This window comes from Tenrec ecaudatus, chromosome 1, assembly GCF_050624435.1.
Source record: "Tenrec ecaudatus isolate mTenEca1 chromosome 1, mTenEca1.hap1, whole genome shotgun sequence".
Taxonomy (NCBI): domain Eukaryota; kingdom Metazoa; phylum Chordata; class Mammalia; order Afrosoricida; family Tenrecidae; genus Tenrec; species Tenrec ecaudatus.
In genome coordinates, this window is record NC_134530.1 from 254,742,169 (window position 1) to 254,756,100 (window position 13,932).

General features: G+C 39.4%; 2 protein-coding genes across 3 annotated transcripts in view; both read right to left on the bottom strand.

Moving 5' to 3' along the window:
* Positions 1-10,651, bottom strand: part of LOC142440134 (kinesin-like protein KIF28P) — a 111,048-nt gene extending 100,397 nt beyond the window's left edge. The window contains exon 1 of the mRNA XM_075542695.1: positions 10,586-10,651. Within this exon, the coding sequence (XP_075398810.1) occupies positions 10,586-10,651 (66 nt within the window). The remainder of the gene's footprint in view (positions 1-10,585) is intronic.
* Positions 10,652-11,575: 924 nt separating this feature from the next.
* The window catches only part of AHCTF1 (AT-hook containing transcription factor 1), a 79,453-nt gene continuing 77,096 nt past the window's right edge, over positions 11,576-13,932 (bottom strand). For both annotated transcript variants that reach the window (XM_075531403.1, XM_075531394.1), the window contains exon 36: positions 11,576-12,040. In XM_075531403.1, coding sequence (XP_075387518.1) covers positions 11,845-12,040 — 196 coding nt within the window. In that variant the 3' untranslated portion in view covers positions 11,576-11,844. The remainder of the gene's footprint in view (positions 12,041-13,932) is intronic.

Genomic DNA, 13,932 nt, shown 5'->3' on the forward strand with positions numbered 1-13,932 from the left:
GGGTTCCCTGTGTTTCCAGTTCCTCTCTGTACCAGCGTACATCCTCTGGTCTAGCCGGATTTGTAAGGTAGAACTGGATCATGATAGTGGGGTGGAGGAAGCATTAAGGAACTAGAGGAAATTTGTATGTTTCATCATTGCTACCCTGCACCCTGACTGGCTCGTCTCCTCCCCACGACCCTTCTGTAAGGGGGTGTCCAGTTGCCTACAGATGGGCTTTGGGTCCCTACTCCGCATTCCCCTCATTCATGCTGATTCCTTTAGAATTTTTTGAACGAATTACCTTTAACTGTATTAACTTCCCTAGAAAAGCTTGCTCTCTAATGTACATTAATTTCACCACTAAAGCTGGTGACAATTCATTTTAAAACAACTTAAAGAGGCTTTGTAAATGGTCCTTGGGGGCAACAGCAAGTGAAGAGACATTTATTCAGGAACATTTTACAAACGCAGTCTGATGAAAATCCGTGATATTTGAAGCAAGGTCATTTCCTTGCTCCTCGCAGCTCAGAGGCGGGGACTCCCTTCCATGCTGCTACACCCCCAAACACCACTTCTCCTCTTTGCCCTTCTCAGTCAGATGACCTTCCTAGGGGCAGGAGGGTCAGTGTTATTCTTCGTTCTCTCAGTCATTGGTAGCAGAGGCTATGTCCCAACGAATGAGAAGTCCCTCTTCTGCCCCTCCCCACTCCTGGAGTGGAGGCTCTACTTTGAGTATCACCTGCTGACTACGGAGGCCTTGATCATCCGTGCTTCAGCCCATGAGACCTTGGTTTCAGGATAGAAGAGATAAGCCGAGAAGAACTTCAGGGTTCTCCTGAGAACTCAACTTCTCGAGCAGAGGTTGCTATTGTCTCTGAGCCCAGCTCTAGAGATCCTGTTTTCCCTTGGGGTGAGGAAAACCAAACCAAACCAAACCAAACCCACTGCCATTGAGTTGATTCTGATTCATAGCGACCTTATAGGACAGGGTAGAACTGACTCTGGGTTTCTGAGACTGGAACTCTTTATGCAAGCCCTTGTGATGTGGCTGGTGGTTTTGAAGTGTCCCCCATGTGGTTAGCAGCCCCTAATGTAACCACTACATGACCAGGACCTCTTGGGGTGAGGGGAAGTGGGCCAAAAACATAATTCACAATCTCTTACCAAAATAACTGACTGCATTTGCAACAGTGGGTGGAGAAGGGGAAGCCCAAAGCCACAACTAAAAAACAGTGGAGTTGTTTCAGTGAAAAGCAATTGAGGAGACTTAAGACAAAGGCTAAATTATAGTCTGGCTAGTTAAAACCTGGAAATAATTGAGGAATAAGACATCTAAGAATAGTCCTAGGGTCCAAATAAACATCAGACACTGACATCAGAAACTATTCTTTTTAAAAAGCCAAATTTGATTGTTTCGTTTGGAAAAGTCCAGAGCATTGTCAAAAATGATTGTGCAATCAGTCAGCAATCAGTGGAGTTAAGACAGGATCAAGAAAATGGGAATGGCGCCTGTGTTAGTCTGGGAACCTTAGAGAAACAAATCCATAGAAACTCATGTATAAGAGAGTTTTATATAAAGGTTAAGTGCACATCATGAAAACATCCCAGCCCAGTGCTGCCCAAGCCCACAAGTCCAACATTAACCCATATGTCCAACACCAATTCACGAAGACCTCCTCCATCTCACAAAACACACACGACGCCGACTGCAGGAGGTAAGCCGAGCCAGTGAATGTGTAAGCATCTCAGCACTGACAGGGGTCTCCACACGGGTGCTTCAGCACCCAGGGCTGCATTGGGGTAGGTCCATGTGGCTTCTCCTCAGGGATGTCTTGCAGGAAGTGAGCCTTGGCAGCTGAAGCAGGGAACTGGCTAAGCCAGCTGCGCCCTGGTCCGACCATCACAAAGCACGAGACCGAGAACTAGAAAGGTGAGGCTCACTGAGCCATTTATCCCTCCATCTTTTAATTAACCCCACATGTGTTTATTGGCCAGGCTGGCACAATGAACTAACTACCTCAGTGCCCTACCAAAATGACTTTGATCTCAGGGTGACTAAGGGCATAGACAAAACTATAAAAAACAAACCGCACTGCTGCTGAGTCCATCCGAACTCATGGAAATGCTCTAAGGCTGAGTAGAAGTGGCCCTGTGGGTTTACCAGGGCTGTAAATCTTTACAGGTTCATAAAGCCTCATCTTTCTCCTATGAGCAGTTGGTGGGTTTGAACTACTAACCTAGCAATTAGTAACCTAATGTGCAATCCACTATACCACCAGAGCACCCAGAGAAGAAATAGACTTGACTAGAATAATCTAACTTGTCACTGAACAAGCAAAACCAAAGAGAAGACTTGGAATGAGAGGAACAGTAACCAGAGTTGCTACATTATCCAGAATGTTGTTTCCAACATGAAATTATGAGGCATGCTGAGAACCAGTGGAACATGACCATAAATTTGGAGGGCACCAGAAACTTGTGAGAGACGATAGAGGATTTATAAAAAAATGGGCAACTATAAGCCTATTCACATAAGTAAAGGAAAGCATGATTATAATACAAATTAGATGGCAATATTCCATAAAATAGATGGTATCAATAACATAGAAATTATAAATAAGTACCAAATTTAAATCTGGAGTTGAAGAATAAAGTAACTGATGTGAAAAATTCACTGGAGACAAGACGCCACCCATGGCCCCCGGCCCCCACTCAAGGCTGGCAGATATTCCTACCAGAGTGATGAGGGATACTAATGGGAAAATCAAGGCAGGAGAGGAGAAAGGGAACTTGTATGTCTTAGAGAAGTGTATGCCTGTTGGTAGAAAAAAGACCCCTATCTCCTAGATGGGTAGGGGCGGGGTATTAACAATACTTTTAAGGATCCTAAGGGAAGAGTATGCATGGTACTAGGTGCCTAATAGGCCACACTAGTCTGAGTTTCTGTACACCCCCTGGCGACCCAGGCCACATGCCCTCGAATACTGGGACACTGAATCCTGGATCTTCAAGGCCACAACACACTCCAAAGGCCATACCAGAGGGATGGAAAGTGGCAACCCCACTAGGTGACGTAGGCTCTACCTCAGACACATCTGTAACCAGGACTTATGACTGAAACAGCATGGTGTGTGAAGGGGTTAAAATCAGCTATAAGAAGAGTATTGAATTGCCAGTAGGCAGACCAACATTTGCTTACTACTTCGATGTCCTTGATGTATTGAGATGCATATTATTCTGGCAGACCTGTCAGTGAATATTATTGTATGTTTTGCCTGAACATCAACTCCTAGTTTGTGTAAAAAGTGTCCAGTCATGTAAGGATTTATTCTGTACCAGTCTATAATTCAAGTATTGTGATTTGTAGTTAGCTCACACTTGTTCAATCTCCTGTTCTCAATAGTGTTTTAAAATTAGTACTAATCAATTGCACTGTAAACAGAAGGTCCTGATTCTCCAGGGAGATGATTGACCGATAAATTCTCTACCATAAAATAACAAGGCTGTCTCTAAGGTGAACCAGTGGCAGATAAAAAGACAGATTACAGAATGCATTTTGGCCTCACACTTTATATTTTATATTATAAATGTATTACAATACAATCAAATAAATATATTATAAAATATAGAATTTAAATATATAGAACACAACTATATATAACATAAATTATATATATATACATTTTATATTTTAGCTCCCATCTAAGATATTCGCCTTCATGAAGGAGACATGGAAGATATGGGTGCTATAGCAAAGTATGGTGAAGAAATCAGATGCCTGGCTATTAAAAAGAACAGCATCTGGGGTTTTAAAGGCTTACTTTCAAACAAACAGCCATGTGAGTTGTCAACTAAGCCCACATGAAAAAAGCACCACCAATATCCATGATCCAGGGATTGTAAATTATAGGATCCAAATTTGAAGGAGGGAATAGTATCAAAGCTTAAACTGAGATTCTGGTGTGCAGAAGACTATGGACGACATTGGCAGGCTGTATACATCTGAAGAATCTACACAGTGATTTCCCTCCAACCATAATTGAGGGATGTTATCAGTATTGGAGAGACAACTATAGTAGGTTAAAATGATTAATCTGACTCAAATGATTAAAACTTTGTCATTTGACCTCTCATTTTGTCTTGGTCATTTAAGCATTTTTTAAAAAAAGATTTTTTTTGTCTTTTTCATAATAGTATTTGTATTTTGTCATTGTTGATTGCCTTCTTGACTCTCTGTTATGTATTTTTCTGTTTTTCGGTATATGGAAACCCAGGAGAGGTCAATCGATAGAGATGATAACTGGAATAAGGGTCCCTGGGAGCTCAAGAAGGAAAAAATGTTTTGAAACTACTGTGGTAGTGATCGTAACACTGCTTGATAGGATTAAACTATGAAATGGTATGATGTCTGAATTAGCTAATGATTTGGGGAAAAAATTCACTGGAGAGACTCAACAGTACATTTGAATTGTTAAAAGAAAATGTAAACTTGAAGATAAATATTCACAACATTATGCAAGCTGAAAAATAGAGAAAGAAGAAAAATAAGAAGGGAAGTGGAAACAAAAAAATAAAATTTTAAAAGACAAAGAAAGAACCCCTCAGAGAAACGTGAGACACCGTTAAGTACACAAACTAGTGGGAGTACTATATTAAAAGGAAAGGAGAAGGGGAAAAGTTGATGAACTGAAAATGTCCCAGGTTTATTTTAAAAACAATAACCTACATATTCAGAAAGCTCATTGAGCACCACAGAAGATACATTTCAAGCCAGAAATATCATCATACAATGCTGAAAGTTGAGGACATGAAGAAAGTTTTAAAAACATCAAGTAAAAAAAAACCTTGGGATCATGATCACTATCATCCCAATTCTACCCTACAAATCCGGCTGGTCCGGAGGATGGACACTGGTACAGACAGGAACTGGAAACACAGGGAATCCAGGACAGATGATCCCTTCAGGACCAGTGGTGAGAGTGGTGATACCAGGAGGGTGGAGGGAGAAAGGGGGAACATATCACACGGATCTACATACAACCCCAACCCCCCGTAAACAGACAGCAGAGACGTGGGTGAAGGGGGACGTTGGACGGTGTCAAGATACGACAAAACAATAATTTATAAAATATGAAGGGTTCATGAGGGAAGGGGAGCAGAAAGGGAGGGGGAAAATGAGGAGCTGATACCAAGGGCTCCAGAAGGCAAATGTTTTGAGAATGATGAGGGGAACAAATGTACCAAGATGCTTGACACGATGGATGTGTGCACACGAGTCCCCAATAAAATGATTTAAAAAAAGACTTGTTATTTACAAGAGAAGTACAGTAAGTTAACAGCCGACTGTGCAACAAAGGAAGGCAAAAGGTAGGGCAGTAACAAGTACCCAAAAGAGGAAAAACAAGAACTAGGCAAAACTGCCAACAAACATCCTATATCCAGTTTAACTATTTTTCAAAAGTGCAGGAAAAGACTTTCTCAGATAAAAATTGAAAAAAAAAAATGCTAACAGGCCCACCTTACAAGAAATACTAGTGATCTTTTGGTTTTTGTAACCACCCTACCCAGATGGTAATTCAAACCCACTGGTAAAGGTATGATGTAATTATAAAAGACAATATGCATTAATACATCTCCTTCCTCCACTGATTAAAGAGCAATTAATAATTTATAAGATATTTTTTGACCTCTAACATCAAAATGTAATCTATCTACCAATAGCAAAGGAGACAGGTGGGAAGCAAAGTGGCACTGGGCTAAGGAAATTATTAGCAGCAGTATAGTAATAAGTATAACAGTGTACTGCTGCTTTGTAACACTGATTGACGTACTATGTCTAGCAGTACTGCAAAAGGGGGAACGCTTTGCTGGAATTGTATTGCTAGGTGATGTGTCGGCTCAAACAGCAACCCCAGGCTCAGCGGAAGGAAACACTGCCTGCTTCTGTTCTGTCCTCACGGTTGTGAGTTTGACCTTCTTGTTGCAGCCACTGGGTCAATTCATTTGCGTGAGGATCTATCTTCCTTTTTGCTGTCCTTCCATGTTATGAAACGTGTTCTTTTCCAGGATTGGTCTCTCCTAATCATACTTCCGAAGTATGTGAGATGAAGTCTAGCCATCTCACTTTAAGAGTGTTCTGGCTGCACTTTTCCTAAGATGAATGTGTGTGTGTGTTTTCTTCTAGCATCGAGTTTTCTGATTCACTAACTTTCACAGGCATATGAAGTGATTAAAAATACCATATATAGATTGGGTCAGGCACACCTTAGTCCTAAAAGCGTTATCCTTGCTCAACACTTTAAAGAAATCTTGTGCAGCAGATTTATAATGTGCATCGTCTAATTTCTTGACTGCTGCTTTCATGAGCATTGGTTATATATCCAAGATGAAACCCTTGATAACTTCGAACTTTTCTTCGTTTATCTTGATGCTGTCTCTTGGCCCAGCTGTAAGCTTCTAGTTCTGAAGGTATTAGTTTTCTTTATCCATATTGAGGCTGCAGCCCTTGATCTTCCTCAGTTTCAAGTCCTCCTTACTTTCAGCAACAAGTCTGTATCCTATAAATTGGAAGTTGATTCTGACCAGATGTACATGTTAAACTTTTGAGGCAATATTGAAAAGAACGAACAAAATGTTTGGATCGTGTTAAGAGTTGTATGAGCCCCCAATAAAATGATTAAAAACTATCTAAACACTACATTAGAAAATGTGGTCAAATTTGTGTGTAAATTTAGCTGGGATACAATTCCCAGCGGCTTGGACAAATACTAGTTACTGTTCTGCAAGGCAATGTAATGAATCTATCAGTGGAAAGGTTGGTCAACCCTTTAAACTATAAATATTTATAAAGTTCAAACCATAAACCTTTTGGCAGAACTCTTTTTGGACTCCCAATTTTTCCTGTCACCTGACTGATGGATCTTGAAACATAAGCCTGCAGAAATCACCCTGCATTACCTGTAGATCTTGAAACTGCCAGCCCTCAGAATTCTGTGAGCCAGCAGTATTGTCTAACCTATTGACTGATTTATGGGTTTCAAACTTGCCAGTCACAACTGTGAGTTGGTCATATACATACACATATATATGTATATACATATATAAAATCATTGTTTCTCTAGCGAACCCTAAGACAAACTAGGCCACACTTAAGACCTTTGTGCTGATGGAATGGGGCGGGAAGTGGGCCAGGTCAAATGAGAAAAGATTCATTGGATGGCCTTAGCTACAGCAACTAGTCTCAAGAGCCATGACTTCGATCATGTAGGACTGTCAAACACAAGGAGGGTCAAACAGCTTTCTGGATGCTAAGAACATCTGCTCTCAGGAAGGCAGAGCATCGCTGGGACAGGAAAGCACCACACCGGGAACTCTCAGACCTTGCATCTGCATCCTTTTGGACTATAGCTATAGTTACAAGCATGGTATACTAAGAATCCTGATCTGTAATTCCACTGAATTACAAACTTTATATAACTTCCCACTGAGGAGCCCTGTTGTTAGTGGGTTGTGACCCTGAGATCAAAACCACCTGCCACTATGTAGGAGGAAGAGGAAGCTATTTATTCCTTTAAAGATTTCATCTCAGAAACCCACAGGGGTAGTTTGATTCTGTCAGAGAGGGTTAGTGGGAGTTGGATTCAACTCGATGGTGCCAAGTTTAGGGTTTGGTTTGATCAAATCCAAAGTAGCCTGATGGTCAGAATGTTGTGTAGGTTCCTGAAATTGCAGCAAGTAAACTCAAGAGAAAATTGTGCACTGGAGTTGTATGCTCTCACACTTATTTAATTTGGATGCAGAGCAAGTAATTCAAGACACTGCACTGCGTGAGCAAGAACAGGCCATGAGGTTTGGAGAAAGGTGCGCCTGACCAAGCCATATTTTCAATCAACCGACCGAGCCATATTTTCAATCACTTCACATGCATATGAAAATCGAGCACTGAATAAGGAAGAATAGATGCATTTGAAATGTGTTACTACAAAGAATACTGGAAGTAACAGAGAGTACCAGAAAAACAAACACATCTCTCTTGGAAGAAGGACAGCCAGAATGCTTCCTAGAAGCAAGGTCGGCTAGACTTCTCATGTACTTCGGACATGCTCTCAGTAAGTCCAGTCTATTGGAGAGGGCATGATGTACGATAAAGTGGAAGGGCATCAAAACAGAAAAAGACCATGAACGAGGTGTACTGACACATTCCCTGCAAAATGGGCTCAAACATAAAAATTGTGAGGCTGGTCCAGGGCTCATGTGGGAAAGTTCATTCTGTTGTGCATGGGCAGCTGGGTCAGAACCGACTTGATGGTGCCCAACAAGACTCAAGGGGTAGTGAAACCCATCTGCACATCTGTGGACAGCAGATTAGAAGGCTGGGGTGTTTATTTGGAGGCCTCAAACTTACAGATCACTATAAGCAACTATTTCTATGCACTTGCCAAAACCAACCCCAAAATAAAACAATCCCAGGCCACAGCATCAAAAAGAAAACTTACGAATACATTTAACAAGTACAAAACTTACACTCTAAATATTACAAAACATGGTTGAAAGAAATTTGATGTGCAAACATTCTATATCCATGAAGACTTATCACAAAGGTGCCACTGCTCTTCAAACTCATCCAAATATTCAACGCAATCTCGCTAGCAATGGCCACGATCATCTGAGAGAACACAGGACTCACACCCTCAAATATCAAAACTGGGAGAAAAAAATGGGCTTTCTACTCCCCTTACATGCTCAGAAATGTACAGGAGGTCACTTGCTGAGTCAGCATTGACTTAATGGCAGGTAATTAAAAAAAAACAAAACTTACTACTAAACAGTGATCAAGGTAGTATGCTATTAGAAATACACATAAACAGATGAAATAGTAATGAGTACAGAAATAAACCATACACCATTCCCAATAAGTTTGAAAATGGATACCAAGACCATCTTCTTGGTTAAAAGAGTTTTTAACAGAAGATACTGGATAACTGGATAGAAGCAAAAGAATTCGGATCCTGCTTCCTACCATACACAAAATATATCCCCCACTGGATCAAATACCAATTATAAAATCCCACGAGAGTACACATTCATGATTTTGAATTCGGCAAAAGCTTCTTAGATAGGACACCAGAAACAGAAGGAATGAACAATAGCTATCATCAAAATGTGAAAGTTGTTCCAAAAGACACCATCAAGGAAGTGAAGAGACAAACCACACAAAAGGAGAAAATATTTGCAAGTTACATGTGGGTAAGACAAGCAGCAGTTTAGGCGCTGTGTTCAGTATCTGCATTTTACAGATAAGGACACTGGGATCATTCAGGTTTTAACCACTGAGAGTGCTGCCGGTTATAAAAAGATCCCACACGAAATGCTACCTGATTTCACAACAAAGTATGCAGATGAGAGAAGAGGGGAGGAGAGTGCCCGGTCACCCAGCATCTTGTACAGGGTAAAAAAAAATGTTTTAAGCAACTGAAACGTGAACAGGGAATTATGTTGATTTTTGAGATCTCCCCAAATAAGCTGGTAGTCGTAATCGTGCAGGTACGATCCATTCCTGCTCAGATTCTCTCTTGAACTCATCCATTTTCCTTCTGTGCTTAGTTTTTGCTACTTACACTCGTAAGTCAGTCAATTTTATGGCTGACTGGTTGAAGCACTGCTTTACAACCCAGATGTCAAGGAAAAGAATCCACACTGCCTGAAAAGGCAGGGCGATACGGATTACTGGTGCGCAGAGGCAAAGCAGCCAGTTGTAAGAGGGATTAAGACCTAGTGTAAGTTTATCATTACCATTGCATTCTATTCAGAATGATGTCGACGAACCTAGCGTACTGCTTTGTAGCTAGCAAGCCTTTATCCAAATCTGATCTTCTTCAACACACACATCCAGGGAGCCTTCAAGCTTTCTCCCAGAAAAATTAACTCTTTCCTCTGCGCACCTACTGCTGTAATACATATTGTTAATAGTAATTTGCTTACGTAAGATGGTAAGCAGATGGAGAACAAAAAATTTTTCTTTGTATTCTTGGAATCTAGTATACATTTGATCCATAAGAAGTTAATCAAAAGTTTGTGAAATTAGTCAATTGTTCATAACTATCTTAAAATTTAATAACGCATAATCAAAAGATTTATTATTGCTGCAATGTAAAACTTGTGGTTGTTCCCAAAATATCTCATGTCTTTAAGATGTAACACTTTTTAATGAGCATTATTTCATATAAAAAGCTACAAATAGTGTATGTAAAGTATAAAGTTAGGAAATAGAGATGTTTTCTTGACTTAGAGAAAAGGTTCAGGGGAAAAGGCTATTAAAAATAGACACTATACATTTAGATTCACCAAACTGCACTGGTTAAAAAAAAATTACTGACTTGACAGAACATTTTTCTCAAATTTTTTTATTGTGCTACTTGTGCAAAGGAATGAAATTAAGTATTTACTGTATTATGTTCAAATTATGTATTTAACAAGTTCATTTAAATAAGTTTATTCCAATAATGACAAGCAGCTTAAATACACGGTTTGATAACTATTAAAAAAGTACTGCAATCAAAGTTAAAACCCCCGACAAGGCGATGCACTGTTCCTCGTCACTGACCTGACTGAAAGGCCGCACCCGCACTGCTACTTTCACACTGTCCACACTCGGCATGGGCATTCTCATCGTCATCTGCATTATGTGGTAAGAAATTAATGTCCAAAGCAAACTGCTTATGCTTCAAGCTAAAACCTTAAAAACTTAACCAATAAAAGCAGTTTGTTTCTAGATAATCAATTATTAATGGGTCAATTCATTACACACTATCAATTGCCTGCTTTAAATTATTTTGTACCACTTACTTATTGATGAATCTTAGCCTACATCAAATATCACCACTTAATTGCACACAGTCATACACACAGGGTGGCTCTAGTTTTCCTTCCCTGTTGTCCCATTTATCCACATGCTTTTCCCTCCCCATCCTTAATAATCTTGTGCCTGAGGTACCAAAAGAATTTGCCAGTGTCAAAGCCTAGATACTAAAAAGTCCCTTTACTGCCAGAATCCTACTCTAAAACTTGTTCAATTTTTTTAGGCACAAACAAGATATGCTTGTGTATAAGCATGAAGCAGATTAATTTTACATTTCCTTTCCTTCTCCTTCCTTTTATGAAGTTGCTAGTGAGCAGTGAACCGGTCAACCTAACCTGGATAATTAGTCTTTGAATAATTCAGAGACTTAAAGATATATATATATATATATATAGCCTTTGAAATTTGCTGAATAAGAAATGCCAACATTATAGGTAACCAATGCATTACTTGAGGTAGATTACACCAAACTTGTTAAACTACAAAAAGGCAGCAACATTTCATGCCCATAATTCAATCTCAACAAAGTAACAACCAAAAGAAATAACACTTTTTGATTAGAAATGTTACAGAAGCAAAGTGCATAAATTATAAAACAGCAACTTGAGTTAAATTGTTCATATTTTAAGGTGGGTTAATACTTTATAACTGTAGAGAAAGAAAATGGGATCGTTGCCTGCTAGTATACAAAATCATTAAAACAGCAACCCCGCTCAAAAATCTACAGACACAAACTACTGTGAAGTATATACTTTATTAACATTGAATATTAAGCCATATTTACATATTATAGAAAGGTATGAAGTCTTGATAGAAAATAGAAAAACTGCCTGTGATTAAAAGCATCACTCCATATGGAGTTACTGTACTTCTTGAGGATCTTTTGTTTAGAAAAATTCACAATAATTTATATAAATTATTTACTTTCAAATTAAATGATTTTTAGTAACCCACACAATTGTGATGACTTTACAAATAGGTGTATATAAAAAAGTTGAAAAGAATCACAACATTTTTCTGCGTAAAACTTGCTTTGGAAAGGATGATGGTGGCTTCTTTCTGCTCCTTCCAGTGACTTTTGCAGTTACACCTGTGGCCTTTCTTGGCTTGCTCTTGACTACATCAGCTGGGCTCGCCAAAGGAGAAATCAGCTTAATTTCTACTGGAGGAGGTGACCAAGAGCTTTCTTTTTCTGTTTTTCTGTCAAAGAGATATAATCCAAGTAAATATAGAGACATCCAATTGTAAAGTATTACTGAATCCTCAACATACGGAAAAAAAAAATCTTAGGAATAAATGACCTTATCTAGTGCGCTCATTTTATAAAAGTGTTAAAGCTACAGTTAGTTTAGTGAAGCCAATCTGAGATAGAGTTAAGATTGGAAGGAAGGTTTCATTTGAGAGTTAAAAAAATTTTGGATATTTAAAATCAACAAATGCTGATTCTTCCTTTAAATATTTCATAAAAATTAATAAAACTTGCCCACGCTAGTCCCTGGGGGGTGCAACAGTCAAGAGCATGACTAGCATACAGGTTGCCTGTTCAAATTCACCCAGAGAAAGAGAAGCCTGGGAATCTGCTCCAAAAACCCTATGGGACGGTTTAAAGTTCACAGAAAAATGAAAATCCCCACGAACCTTTCGAGGTCCTTTGTATACAAAATGAATTATACGAGGGGATACCCAAAAAAGCCAGAATTAACAACCTTTATCACCTTCGAAGTACTCTCCATTACACTTAATACAGTGGTAAAATCTGCGATTCCATTCTTGGAAACATTTCAAACCCATCTGGATGGCCGACAGCACCTCCCCCATTTTTATCTTCACCTCTTCTATGTGGTCACATCACTGTCCTTTCATTCACAGAAACAAAAAGAAGTTGCATGAAGCGAGGTCAGGTGAGTAAGGTGCATGAGGCAAGAGAGGCATGCTGTTTTTGGCCAAATACTGGCACACTGAGCAGGTGTGTGAGCAGGTGTATTGTCGTGATGGCAAAACCAGTCCCCCGTCTACTACAAATCAGGCCCTCTTGTTGCACACAGTCACGCAATCTTTTCAGAACCTCTAAATAGAAAGCTTGATTAGCAGTCTGACCTGGTGAAACAAACTCCAAATGCACTATCCCTCTTACATAAAAATAAAACAAAAAACAAATTAGCATTCTCTTGATCTTTGATTTCATTTGACAAGTTTTTTGGGGCAAGGTGATGATGGCGTCTCCTATTGGTTTGACTGATACTTGCTTTCGGGGTCTTAAGAAAAGTACCATGTCTTGTCACCAGTAATGACCGAGGAAGAAAAGTCTGGATTGCTTCTTTTTTGATGTTTAGTCAGAACCTGAGGCATAAATTTCACAGTGACCCTCTCATTCCCAAGTCTTCTGTTAAAACTTGCTGAAACAAGCTCCAAGATACTCCAGAAAACTTCCCCATCTCTTCAATGGTCCGTCATCAGTCTTTGAGCACAAGAACACAGAATTGGTCAGGATTTTCTTCTGTGCAGGACATCCAGAACGAGGTTTGTTATAAATTGACATTTCACTTTTGAAACGAGCAACCCACTTGTACACTTGAGTTTTTCTCATAGCACTGGTCCTTGTAAGCCGTGGCATTTTTCCTGATCAGGAAACAAAATTTCACACCTGCACGCTGTTCTCTTAAATTAGCCATCACAAAAAAACGGGGTTTGAGTGAAAGTGCCTTTACAAAAAAAATTCATTGTGACCAGAGAGAACCTTTTCAGATGATGCCACTGGGTGCACTAAAGCTTTGTCCAGCAGAGCTTTTTTCTATTTTTGGGGGGATCCCCTTGTATATAAATAATTCAGAGTTTGTAAGGTTATCATTTTACTAATAGTTACCCACCTGTACTCACTAAGAAGTTAATGAATCAACCCACTTCCCTTCTCCATCTATTGCAAAAGAGAAAAATCATAACAGTATACTAACCCCGACCTTCACCACCTTTCTAAAAAAAGAAATGGATGTCTCATGCTACATTAAAAAATTCAGTCACCACTAATATCTAATAATGTTAGATTTAATGTTAAATATCCCTAAGAATGACACTCTTCTGAGGTAGTTAACTTT